General features: G+C 49.6%; 4 protein-coding genes across 4 annotated transcripts; 3 read left to right on the top strand and 1 right to left on the bottom strand.

Annotated features, from left to right (window-relative positions):
* Nucleotides 1-2,660: 2,660 nt before the first annotated feature.
* On the top strand, nucleotides 2,661-3,909 carry Aud_010812 (velvet factor family protein; the record flags this gene model as incomplete). The annotated part of the gene is made up of 4 exons (XM_043295643.1): nucleotides 2,661-2,888; nucleotides 2,951-3,030; nucleotides 3,089-3,574; nucleotides 3,633-3,909. The coding sequence occupies 4 exons, from the start codon at nucleotides 2,661-2,663 to the stop codon at nucleotides 3,907-3,909; spliced, it is 1,071 nt and encodes a 356-aa protein (XP_043151578.1).
* Nucleotides 3,910-6,499: 2,590 nt separating this feature from the next.
* Nucleotides 6,500-7,122, top strand: Aud_010811 (putative IgE binding protein; the record flags this gene model as incomplete). Its single annotated transcript, XM_043295642.1, has 2 exons — nucleotides 6,500-6,733; nucleotides 6,808-7,122. 2 exons carry the CDS (start codon nucleotides 6,500-6,502, stop codon nucleotides 7,120-7,122), a joined length of 549 nt encoding a protein of 182 aa, XP_043151577.1.
* Nucleotides 7,123-7,297: 175 nt separating this feature from the next.
* Aud_010810 (uncharacterized protein) lies at nucleotides 7,298-8,967 on the bottom strand (the record flags this gene model as incomplete). The annotated part of the gene is made up of 3 exons (XM_043295641.1): nucleotides 7,298-7,541; nucleotides 7,599-8,677; nucleotides 8,743-8,967. The coding sequence occupies 3 exons, from the start codon at nucleotides 8,965-8,967 to the stop codon at nucleotides 7,298-7,300; spliced, it is 1,548 nt and encodes a 515-aa protein (XP_043151576.1).
* Nucleotides 8,968-9,222: 255 nt separating this feature from the next.
* Aud_010809 (MutS family protein MSH4) lies at nucleotides 9,223-12,199 on the top strand (the record flags this gene model as incomplete). The annotated part of the gene is made up of 7 exons (XM_043295640.1): nucleotides 9,223-9,720; nucleotides 9,772-10,090; nucleotides 10,149-10,189; nucleotides 10,241-10,390; nucleotides 10,440-10,559; nucleotides 10,625-10,712; nucleotides 10,770-12,199. 7 exons carry the CDS (start codon nucleotides 9,223-9,225, stop codon nucleotides 12,197-12,199), a joined length of 2,646 nt encoding a protein of 881 aa, XP_043151575.1.
* Between the last annotated feature and the right edge of the window lie 65 nt (nucleotides 12,200-12,264).

Below are 12,264 nucleotides of genomic sequence, written 5' to 3'. Positions count from 1 at the left end.
GCATCGACGCGAGAATATGGCCTCAGGCAGCCATGTCTGCGCGGATCCGGATTTAGTACGAAGATGACCGGGTTTCAAGAACCAAGTTGATTGGATTCATTCTCTAGGTAATGGGGTAGCCTCAAGAAATCTACATAGTACAGGCGGAGTACTTAGTGAATAGCTATGATACCACTTTTCTAATCTGTGCACACTGCGATGCTCTTTCACCGCAGCCGCCTAGCCTTTCGTATAAATGAATTTGAGCACTCTTGTCGTACTGAAAGCTAGACTCCCGGGTGTCTGCTGCTAGAGGTCCGATGATGAAGAAGAACTAAGTGGGTTATGTGTTTTGGGTTACACCATGAGGCATAAACCACATCCTATATGAGCGGAGATATCACCAACCTACTAGTACTGCAAGCCAGCCGAAACAGTCACTTGCAGTATCTTGTGACAATCTCGAAAACGGAAGAGGAAGATCTCCATTGACCAGAATTTCTTGCGCGGGATTTGCTCAAGTCGCAATAAGCTCGCCATCCCAGAGATTGCATTGTATTGGTGCATGATATCACATTGATCGGGATTCAGCCGCTGATGAGCTGACTGAAAAAGGACAGGTGCATCTTGGGCCGCAAAGAAGATGCCAACAGTCAACCTTGCAGCCGGACGTCAGGCTTGATGGACTTGGACAAGTGGAATAATATTCTCCGACAACTCATTAGCTCAGAATTTGATAGATATCCCCTTGGCGTCATGATTCTCTTGTACAGAGGAACAGAGAGGGGTCATGACGGAAACGGCCATACAAGTCAAGATCAGCGGCAGTGTAACCCGATGCGGACATGACTGGTCGTTTTGTATGGTCGTATCTAGGATTCTAGGTACACTCCGTATCTAGATAGTTACGGATAGATAATGCTGCAACTGCCGCTCTCGCTATTTTTCACTGCTTCTCAATTCGTACAAAAGGCCGAGTTGGCCGACCCAGCTGGGAGGACCGCCAGTCAGCGTTGGACAACAGACATGGGGATGGTTGGCCGGTCGGTCTCGGTCAGTTGTATTGGTGATCCGACACTCCACTTCTCGCAGAATGCAGCAGTTGGGCGTAAATTCTTGTCAAATCATCCTGTCCCCTCGTTACATCGCTGATTACAGCAGGCCCCACGACCTGGATGACGGAATCCTATCTTTAGGTGAGCCGACAAGAAGTATGCAGTGGTGAAAAGGAAGATAGAGGTCCTTTTTCTCAAAAATACTTGAAAAAGGGGGGAGAAGAAAAGACAGATAGTATTAGATGAACGATGGGCGTTAAAAGTGATTCATCAACTGTCGCTTAGGATAATAAGGAGATAGCTGTGTGAAGCCGATCGATGGATGGCTAGCCTGAGGAGAAGGGGAACCCGACCGTCTGGGTCGAGGTTCCTGCGCCGGGCTGATCACCTCCTGATCCGTGTCGCTCATAATAATCATAGTAAAGGTACTTAGTACTACTCCGTACCGACCACTGACAAGAGTCCGGCGTCTCTTGACTTAGGGGTCGGATTTCATATAAACTCAACTTTCAATAAATTAAATTCATGTCAGCAAGAGCAGAATAATCAAATAACCATTAATTAGAATCGAAACCAAAATCCAGGACAAGGTAAACGTGGTAAAGCACGAGCGCGGCCTTCCAGTCTAGATCTCTCATACGGTCATACCCGTGACCTTTTCTCTTTCCCCTCTACCGTCCGTTTTTGGTCTCTCACTCTCCCAACTTCTCTCACCCCGCCATATCCTACGACCGTCTTTTTGACGTGGTCTTTCGACTTTTTGTGTTGATCCTCACCAGTGCCAATTCAAGGTCAGCGCTTGACGAACCGGATTGTTGTCTCTGAAGCTCATTGCATCTTCTAGTGGATCAGCCTTGAACCGTGTTGGCGAACCCTTGGTCCTCAAGCGATCCGTGGAAGGCTCAGCGAATCTCCCGCACTTTGACAGCTTCTCATTACGGCTCACCCAAATCGATCGCCTTTACGTCCGTCGGAAGCTCTGAGCTGTGTTGCGCCAATTCCGAGCTGGCTGATTGCGTCTCTGGTTATATTCAACAGTATTGCGCATCGAGAGAGCTATTCAGTTCCTAGCGGTTCGAGCTGGATTTGCAACTCGAATCACCTCACTTAACACCATCCTCGTCATTTCCGAATATTTTCCGTTCAAGATTTGCCACTGCCGCTTTTTTTCACCGTCTCAAACTACACCTCGCACTCGCAGAAACTGCACCTCCGCGACCGACGAGACTTCTTTTGCGACACCGGCTCTACCACAAACATCCGGTTGAAATTCTTCAAGCGAACCCTGAGCGACAATAGAAGCTTTGATACGGCTTTGTGCGATATTTATATATTTTCACATATCCTGCAGGGGACCTCGCTTTGCGACGTCAGTCCGTTGCATCACGCGCTGGTCGTGCTGAATTGCAATTTCACCGTCCTCATTCCGATCGCGGAGGCACCACCCCTCATTGCGGCCTACAATCGATGCTTCAACAGTGACGTTGAATTCCCGCTTCGTCGCATGACACATATATACCCCTCCTCTTTTTCCGCTTGACTGCAGCACTCTATAACCTACGAGGATAACTACTTTTTCTTCAATTCATACCTGGTGCCGTCCTCGGTTCCTTGAGCTTACGAACCATGTACGCCGTCGAGGAAAGGTCCCATCCAGTCCCGCCGCCACCACCTCCTCTCTCTATGGATCGCATTCCTCCTCCGTCCTCTGCATATCCGACCCCAGGTTCAGCCGGTCCGATGCGATCTGCGGACCACCTTGCCCCTGTTTCGACCATCCACGAGGGCCGCATCTGGTCTCTTCAGGTGGTGCAACAGCCTATTCGAGCTCGCATGTGTGGCTTTGGCGATAAGGTCAGTAAAAAGTTTCGGATGGTTCATTTCTATCCTCGGGAGGTGTCTGACTGTTTCATCAGGATCGAAGACCAATCACGCCTCCCCCCTGCATCCGCTTGATAGTCAGAGATGCACAAACTGAAAAAGAGATCGATATTAAGTACGTGGACCTTCCCTTTTTTTACGCGATGCCAGCTTTGCTAACCCACATTCTCCAGTGAGATTGATACGTCCTTCTACGTCCTCACGGTCGATCTGTGGAATGCGGATGGAACCAGCGAAGTGAACCTTGTCAAACACTCGGCCACCTCGCCATCAATATCGACAGCAATGTCCTCATCATACCCGCCACCTCCGCAAAATCTTTCTCCTACTTATCCCGCCTTCGCACAGAACCCGTACGGCCAGCCCGTCGGATACCCGCAGATGAACAGTTATTACGGGGGAAATCCTCAGTTGGCGTATCAATACGGGGCCAATCCACAGGCTTCCTACTATCCGCCGTATTACGCTGGAGGTCAGATGCCCCAGGCTGGCATGTCCCCTGCGCAGCAGCCAGTTACGGCGGGGCCCGGTGGCATGTTCACACGCAATCTTATCGGAAGTCTCAGCGCCAGCGCCTTCAGACTCACTGATCCCGATAACAAGATTGGCGTATGGTTCATTTTGCAAGATTTGAGTGTGCGAACCGAGGGAACCTTCCGGTAAGCGTCTTCCCTGGCCATTTGTGCTTGTGATTGTCCAAACTAATCGGAATCATAGTTTGAAGATGAGTTTCGTCAACGTCGGCACACAGTCTGGCGACTCCACGAACAATACGCCTGTGATCAATCACGGTTCTGCCCCCGTTCTCGCTTCCGTCTTCTCCGAGCCGTTCCAGGTCTTCTCCGCTAAGAAGTTCCCGGGCGTCATCGAGAGCACGCAGCTAAGTAAGTGTTTTGCTCTTCAAGGCATCAAGATACCTATTCGTAAAGACGGTGTCAAGGGTCCTCGGGGGCGTGGTGGTGACGGTGATGACGACGGTGATGATTACGAATAGTGGATGACAGCGTAAGCTTGCTGGAGTCATTCGTTTACAAAACTGGGCAACAAGTGAGTTCTTTGATATTTCTACGGGCATTAATGGGGTAAAATTTGGGGTTCCTCACGCGGTGTTCTCGGAAGGATTTGCTTTGTCAACAGGATGGGTTTGTATTGCTATAAAGGCCGGTGGCGAGGGATTCAATTGCTTATTTTCATTTTTTTGTGTTTTTAATCCTCTTTCCTTGCTTTTGTGGCACTTCTCTGAGAGAACGCAATCACCTTCAGAGTACGCTATATCCTGAATTGGTTGTCTACATGCACATATCAGGCTAGGTGAATAAGACCGAAAACAGTCCGATTACCTATCACTGTACTCAGGTATGAAAACAACCATGGATCTGAAAACGTAAGAATTCGTAATTAAGGATTACGATTTATTATATTCGCCGTGGGCCAGAGATTTTCGCCCACGCTGGTGATCGCGTGTACATGGTACTTGGTTGTCTAATCTCCGGGTGGTATATATATATATCTCTACGCAGGGGAGTTAAAAATACCAAATCTCAATTCCCTAAAGAAAGCCGATGCTGATTGGACCAGACACTCTAGCTAGGATCGGGACCTGCCGGGGCCAACAGATCGATCAGCAACTGTAGTTCAATTAAAGTGCATTTTGAGTTCGACGAATTCGTAACTGCATGAACCGCTGTCTTGTTGTTGCCACGTCTATAAGTGGCTTCTTTAGAATTAGAAGCTTCTTTCAGCATTCTCGGAACACGCCATTAACGATACAGGGGAATGTGTTGATCCCTAACTTGGATCTAAGCGGGAACAAGATCCATGAAACAGAGGGCTCTGGTGGCCTTATCACGTAATTTCTCGACATTGAAGTAAAGTATGTCGTTGCCATTACGGCCTGGCAGCAGCGCTGGCCCAAAAAGGCCCCCTCTTCTGATCCAGAGGTCCTTGAGAGTTGCAGGACGCGGGAATATAGTCTGCACAACGGGTAATAAGCATGTGAAACAAGCGTATATTTTGGACATACCTCACTCTGTTGTAGTGTCGGCATCCCATTCCTGTCTCTAATGAAGAGTTCAACAGTCCCTGAGGCAGAACCTCCAGTTAACTTTATCCATTTAACAATAATGACAACCTTAGTAGAGCTATTGCCACCTATTAGCAACAGATCCCTGCCCTTATGGAGTTGTCCCTTCTCCTCACTCCAGCCAGATTCTACCGCAAGGGTCGGCAGAATATGACCATTAGCTCTGAAAAAGAAGTCAGGTTCCTTCCAGGAGCTGCTATATGGGCCTGATTTAAAGGAAAGGGCTATATATGTTAGATTAGAAAATTTCAGTAGTTAAGTAGACCGTAAGATGGCCTACTAGTGCCGACTCCTGGATAAAACAGCTCCTCTTCTTGTTGTGATGTCGCCATTCAAAAGCCAGCCAAGCAGTTGTTTAAACAACCACGGCTGGATGCAGTTGGCTATCTCAGTGTGCCTGACTCTAATCTGCAGCTCACGGCTCTTACTGTTGTAGCTTTTTCTGGATATTTTCTGGATAAGCAGGACTCCAAAGATTAGACGCAGAAGGCCTTTACTTACCGAGAGGGAATCTTCTCATCAATAAGCTGACATACAGTGTCCGCCCACGAGGGAGGCACGCCAGTGAAGATAAACATATGATACTCATTATTTTGACGCAGCGAGGAGATGACATGATCTATAAAATCAGCCTGCTCATCAAACTGATTTACTGAAGTCACAGTCATGAATGAGCTCGGCTCGGTGGTAGGGGTAGAAATGGGAACATCTGACATGGTGAGGGGAGAGGCCTAGACAAACACTTCTAGCATAGTAGCAATAATAGTGCAGAATATGTTCAACTGAGCAGCTGTATTGAGGTTTAGGAATGAGCAGGTGTCGAAACGGGAAGCTAAAGAAACCTCAGATATTAACTGTCGTTATCAATAGCACGGAAAGGGTTTCGTGAGGTAAGACGATGATTCAGAATGGCCGTGGGTTTGAGATCCGATGCCGCCATGATGATGCCATGGGTTAGGCCCGATGTGTCCCGATATTTGCGTTTGCTGAGGATAGGCAACTATGCCCTTGCAAGGTCTTCAAGAGCCCGATAATACTGGATGGACACGAAGTGATGCTTTTACATACTACTTCTTATCACATCCATAGGGGTTCGCAGGTCGTTCACCAGGCGGCACTGTCGAGAGAGCACTGAGCTGACATGTTATTGTCACTTTCTGGAATCGAAGACGAAAGGATGATATTCCATGGGCCCTGGATTTAACCGACTGGTTCTGGTGCTCGAGGCTCACAGATCATCATGACATTTCAAGGTATGTGTGTTTGAGTCATGACCAAACAACATTTCCACCGAGCCGACACGAGCATTCAAGATCCGAATGTGGTCATGATGATGAGGTTGGTCTAATATAGCCAGACCAATCTACTCACGGAGACGAGCGGATATAAACACTACCTTGAGCAGCCATCACACCTTTCTCCCCTTGCTCTCTACATTTTATACCCGCGCGCTTCTTCAGTCTCAATCCCTTCTACTGGAAGACAGCCACCAATACCCGTGATGAGGCTAATGCTACTGTCCTTCCTCGCTGCATTGGCAGCAGCAGAGAACCAAACCGCCGGTATCCCCTTCGAGGTCAGAGCCAGCGCCCCAGGGACGCCCGTCGACAATCGCATCATGACCGCGTCCAATCTCACGTTCTTCCTGAACGGCCAGACAGCCTCCACCTGTCCCCTGGCATCGGGCTGTCCACCGGGTAACCGTACCGTCCTGAATGGGGATGCTAGCTCTTTGGTACGTCCATTGCCACAGATACTTATCCAGGCAGCCGACAACAACCACCATACTGACTGCGTCGACATGAACAGAACGTCCACGTCCCTGGCGGACAGCAAATCTTCGTCACCGGCGATGGTGCCGTCCACTTCACCCCGGCTCACTCGCCCTCTATCCCCCCCGGCGCGTCTACGGGTCCCTTCTCCCAGGCCGGCGGGGCCTGGCATTTTACAGGCCTAGGGGCGCGTGACTTCATGGCTTGTCCCACGACGGACCGTAGGTGGAGGGTGTTTGCAGCGTTACGGAATGCGACTGTGCCGGCGGGTAATGTCACTGCTTGTGTGCCGTTCGTGGCGACAGTTATCCCATTCGTGTCGTCGCAGCCCGCTGCTTTCCAGTATACTTGATCCTTTTGTTAGGGGTTCTGTAGTAGAGGGAGCGGTTGCGCTGCAGATCCCGGTTTGTTACATGGTGTTAGGCGGGATAGACTCTAGACTAGACGAGTAGGAGGGTAATGCAGTGATATAATAATAGATTTAAGCCATAGGGTATCTGTGTTCGGCGCTCTATGATGAATCTAGATTAGTTGGTCCATATCCGCACAGCTTTGTCCTTTCCTCCACTGCCAACTCTCTGTCCGTCTGGACTCCAGTCCACGGCGAAGACTTCGTCTTTATGCCCCGGGAGGTCCATGGCGAGCTTACCCGTGCGGACGTTCCAGACCTTCAACGTGGTGTCCTTCGACGAGGACACGAGCAAGCGAGAATCGGCGGAGAAGCAGCACTGGTATACAGCGCCTACATGGCCCCGGAGAGTGGTGATGAACCTAAATGGCCTGGTTAGCCGCTGAATGATGGTGGAGCATTCCAATCTGACGACTTACTTCCCATCCCGTCCATTCCAAAGCTTCACATGGTTGTCGAAACCCGCGGAGGCAATGTAGGCCATGTCAGGAGAGAAGGTGACATGGTTGACCTCCTTCTGGTGGCCCAGCAGCCGCGCGACAGGTTTGGTAGAGTTCTCGGGGTCCCACAAATACATGGTGAAATCGTCACTCGCCGACACCAGCTTCTCGACGATCTTATTGTTGACCGTGGCAGCCTGTTCAAAGCGCTTCTTCGCTGCAGCCACCTTCTCCGTGTCTGACGCTGGAATCTTGCCGGTGTGGTCATGGTAAGCTGTTCGGAGAGCGAAGTCCGTCGACAACGCCAGGTGATTCACGCGGTGAGCGTGGGCCGATAATGTCTGAAGCAGTGAACCATTCTGTGCGTTCCAGATCTTGATTGTTCGATCGTGGGAAGAAGTGTAAATCTTCCCTGTCCCACCCCAGCGCACGCAGGTGACCGAGCCCTTGTGTCCGGTGAGGACAGTGTCAATTCTTTTCCCAACAACATCCCATATGCGGACCGTCGAGTCTTTCGACGCGGAGGCTAAGCGAGGCCTGCCCGACTCCTGCATATGATAGGGCTCCCACGCCAGACTGGTAATCCACTTCGCATGGCCCTTAAGTGGTCCGCCTAAAGGTGTTCCTTTTGCCGCATCCCACAGTCGCACAGTGTTATCCATACTTCCTGTTGCGATCATTGCTCCGTTGGGCGAGTAGGCTACAGCCAAAACCCAGCTGGTGTGGCCCTTAAGCGTATGCTTGGGGGTTCCTGTGTCGCAATCCCAGATTCGCGCCGTCGAGTCACCGCTCCCAGAGACCATGGTAGACGAAGAGACCGGGGAGAAGGAAGTCGCAAGAATCGCCTCTCCGTGTCCAGCGATGGAAGCGGAGCATCGCGAAACAGCTTTCACCCGGAAAACGGCCTGCGGCGTGAAATAAAGGTGGATTGTATCTTCAGTCGTCTTTAGTCCTGGCTTAAGCAAGGAATGGTACAGGTCTGCAAGAATATCGATCGTTTGGCCATCTTGGTCGTCAGACTGGTAGGTGAATCGGTATGGCACTCGTTCGTCATCGTCCTAGGTTTGGGGTATAGAGCTTTAGTCCGACATTCTTTCTCAATTGAATTATCCTGCGTACCTACATTGCCTTGTAGTGTATTCAAAAGAGTCTCGAGGTTCTTGATGTTGGCGTCAGCCACCGAAACGGAGACTGAAGGGCCAGTTGCGGACCCAGTTGCTTGATCAAAGAATTGTACTCGGACGCTTCCCAGATTGTCCGGGATACTCTCGATTTCCTGCTGAAGTCGTGCCTTTTCCGCAGTCTCCAACTTTTGGCGCTTGCTTGGAGGGGGTAAAAGAGTCGCCATCTTGTCAAAAAGGGATTATTATTTGCGATTGCTATGGTTGTTGTCTTGAGCAATAATCCCGACCCTCAAGAGAAAAAAATTCATCGAAATCACTTATCGCGGGGGGTGGAGATCGGCGCTAAACCGGATATGGATAACCCTCCTTATCGTATACAACAGCAGTTGTACAGAGTAGACATTCCCCTATTCTCCTCTTCACTTCCTTTCCTCGCTTTTTCTGATGATGATACCCTATTGATTGTTATCTTTGCAAGAATGACGAGATCATTGTCTCGTGTCTCGTCCTTTGGGGAAGCTAGATCTTTTGCTGCTCTCACCTCCAGGCAGGATAGCGACCGACCCCGGACAGCAAGACCAGCCACAACTGCTACAAGTATTGCATCTCAGGACATCATCTGTGCTATCAGTGAGTCTAGAGGAATATCTTCAACTGTTGGACTTGCATTCGTCAATCTCTCAACAGCGGAGACAGTCTTATGCCAGATCTGTGACAGTCAGACCTATGCCAAAACGGTTACCAAGATCGCTGTTTTCGAACCCACAGAGATCCTTTTCATGAGCTCTGCCAAAGGATCCAAACTCTTCTACATCATCCAAGAAAACATCCCAGACACTACTTACACTTTCCTCGACCGCAGATATTGGTCAGAGGTTGGCCACGAATATGTGGATCGCTTGGCGTTTCCGCAAGATGTTGAAACAATCAAAATCACACTCGGAGGAAATTACTTTGCATCGTGCTGCTTGGCTGCTGTAAGATTTGCATCGATAAATTTCAAGTGTCATGACTCTGATGTCCAGCAGGTGCTCAAGTACATCGAACTCGAGCGTGACCGGGTATTTACATCACATTCTCTGCGAATCAGATTCGAACCTTCTCAAGGCTCCATGTCAATTGACTTGCCCACCATAGCCTCACTCGAATTGATTCAGAATCTTCAGAATGCAAAGTCAAAGGATAGCCTCTTCGGCCTGCTCAATGAGACGTTGACCCCAATGGGCGCCAGGCTCCTTAGGGCCAATATTTTGCAGCCCTGTTCAGAAAATTCGATGTTGTTGGCAAGATACGACGCCGTCGAAGATCTCTCAACCAAAGAGGATATGTTCATCTCTGTCAGACAAGGTTTGTTCGGGTTTGATCTGAACTGTTCGTATACCACTAATCTCTGAGTGCCCCATAGCCCTGAAAGGTTTCATCGATGCAGACAAAGCTTTGACGTCTGTCAGTTCCCTCCCTCTATAGTACCGATACTAGCCATGGCTGACATCGCAGCTTATCCTCGCTCCCACAAAACGCACCTTTAAGTACGTGGAGCAATCAGTCAACAATGTCATCATGCTCAAAACATATGTCTCATCAATCAAGTCAATATATAAAGCACTTGCGACAGCTCAAAGTAGCCTTCTCATGACTATACGAGAGGTATACCCTGGCCCGACGTATACTGTCTGCTGCCACTGACGCCTGTCAGTTATGCGCTCCAGCATGCCACCGAGCAATAGAACAGCTCGTTGAAGAGACATTGAATGAGCATGTAACGTACCAGACCAAACCGCTTGATCTTAGAAATCAGCGTATATACTGCGTCAGGGTATGATTTCACACACTCTCTGGGCCGTATATTATTGACAGAATCTAACGACCAACTCGCTGCAGGCGGGAGTCAATAGTCTCCTCGATGTCGCACGGCAGACATATAAAGAAGCAAATGTAGATGCCGCGGACCTTGTGGCCAAACTCTCTGGTACATTGCATTACTTCTGCTCTCCTGTGGTTGATACTGATGCCTATCCTTTCCCAGAATCGCACAACCTCAATCTAGACCTCAAGTTCGATTCGGCTCGTCAGTATTATATCAGTGTGTCCGCTTCGGAGGTAGAGACTCTCCCGGAAATCTTTATCAATATATACCGCAGAAAAAACCGCATAGAATGCCAGACCCTTGATCTCGTCAAGCTAAACCAGAAAATCATAGACGCACATAATGAGGTCGTCAACATGAGCGATCAAACCATTCAAAGCCTTATCAACGATGTCTGCTCAGAAATATCCGTCCTTTTCAAGGTGAGCGAAGCTATAGCCATGCTTGATATGCTTGCTGCTTTTGCGGAGCTTGCCACATGCAACGAATACATCCGACCTGAGTTGACGGATGTGCTCGCTATCAAATCCGGACGGCACCCGATTCGGGAAAAGATCCATACGAAGAAGTTCATTCCCAACGACGCTTACGCAACTCAGCAGTCGCGTTTCCAGATAATTACCGGCTCGAACATGAGCGGGAAATCGACTTATATCCGCTCACTTGCACTGATGACCATCATGGCGCAAATTGGCTGTTTTATTCCAGCAGAATATGCATCTTTTCCAGTAATACGCCAGCTCTTCGCTCGCGTCTCTACATCGGACGATCTCGAGGCGAATGTCTCAACCTTCGCCGCGGAAATGCGCGAGATGGCGTTTATCCTCCGTAATATCGAGCCGCGGAGTATGGTGATTGTGGACGAACTCGGCCGCGGCACGAGTACAACCGATGGTCTTGCAATCGCCATTGCCATTGCGGAAGCTCTTATCGAAAGCCACGCACATGTCTGGTTCGTCACGCACTTCCGCGACTTGGCTTTGATCCTGGCAGAGCGCAGTGGCGTGGTCAGTCTCCATCTGGCCGCAGAAATCTCACCGGACATATCTCGGATGGTGATGCTTTACAAGATCGCAGAAGGTCCAGACACAACGCAATTCTACGGCCTTGCAGTGGCAAAGCTTGTGGATCTGCCGCCGGGAGTGCTTGAATCTGCTCAGGCAGTATCGGAGAAGTTGAACAAGATAGCACAACGCCGGCATAGCAGGTCCAAGGCGCTCATGCTGTCACGTAAGCGCAATCTGCTGCTTTCTTTGAGAGAGCAACTTTTACTAGCGCGCAATGGAACACTGGAAGGGGACGCTCTCCGACAATGGTTGAAGAAACTGCAGGATAATTTTGTACTGCGAATGGCCGCCATCGAGGAGGAGACGGCAGAGATGAGCGATGATGAAGTAGATAATGATCCAGATACTGTTCCGGCCGAAACTGCACAAGATACCTCTGAGCACCCATCTTCCCAAGAGCGCGCTGAAGGTGCCTCTGGCGATGAACCACAAACTGCCATTCTGATCTCATCGGCGTCTAGGGAGTCAGTAATAGATTCCTCTTCACGGGAGATGTCTCGTGATGAGACCCCAGCGGACTAATAATGGCTTTAATCAATCAGGGAAAAGCGAACTAATTCTATGACAGGTAACAATGTTGCAAGTTA

This window comes from Aspergillus udagawae (assembly GCF_001078395.1).
Source record: "Aspergillus udagawae IFM 46973 DNA, scaffold_9, whole genome shotgun sequence".
In the NCBI taxonomy this organism is placed as follows: domain Eukaryota; kingdom Fungi; phylum Ascomycota; class Eurotiomycetes; order Eurotiales; family Aspergillaceae; genus Aspergillus; species Aspergillus udagawae.
This window is presented reverse-complemented; position numbering and strand designations above follow the sequence as displayed.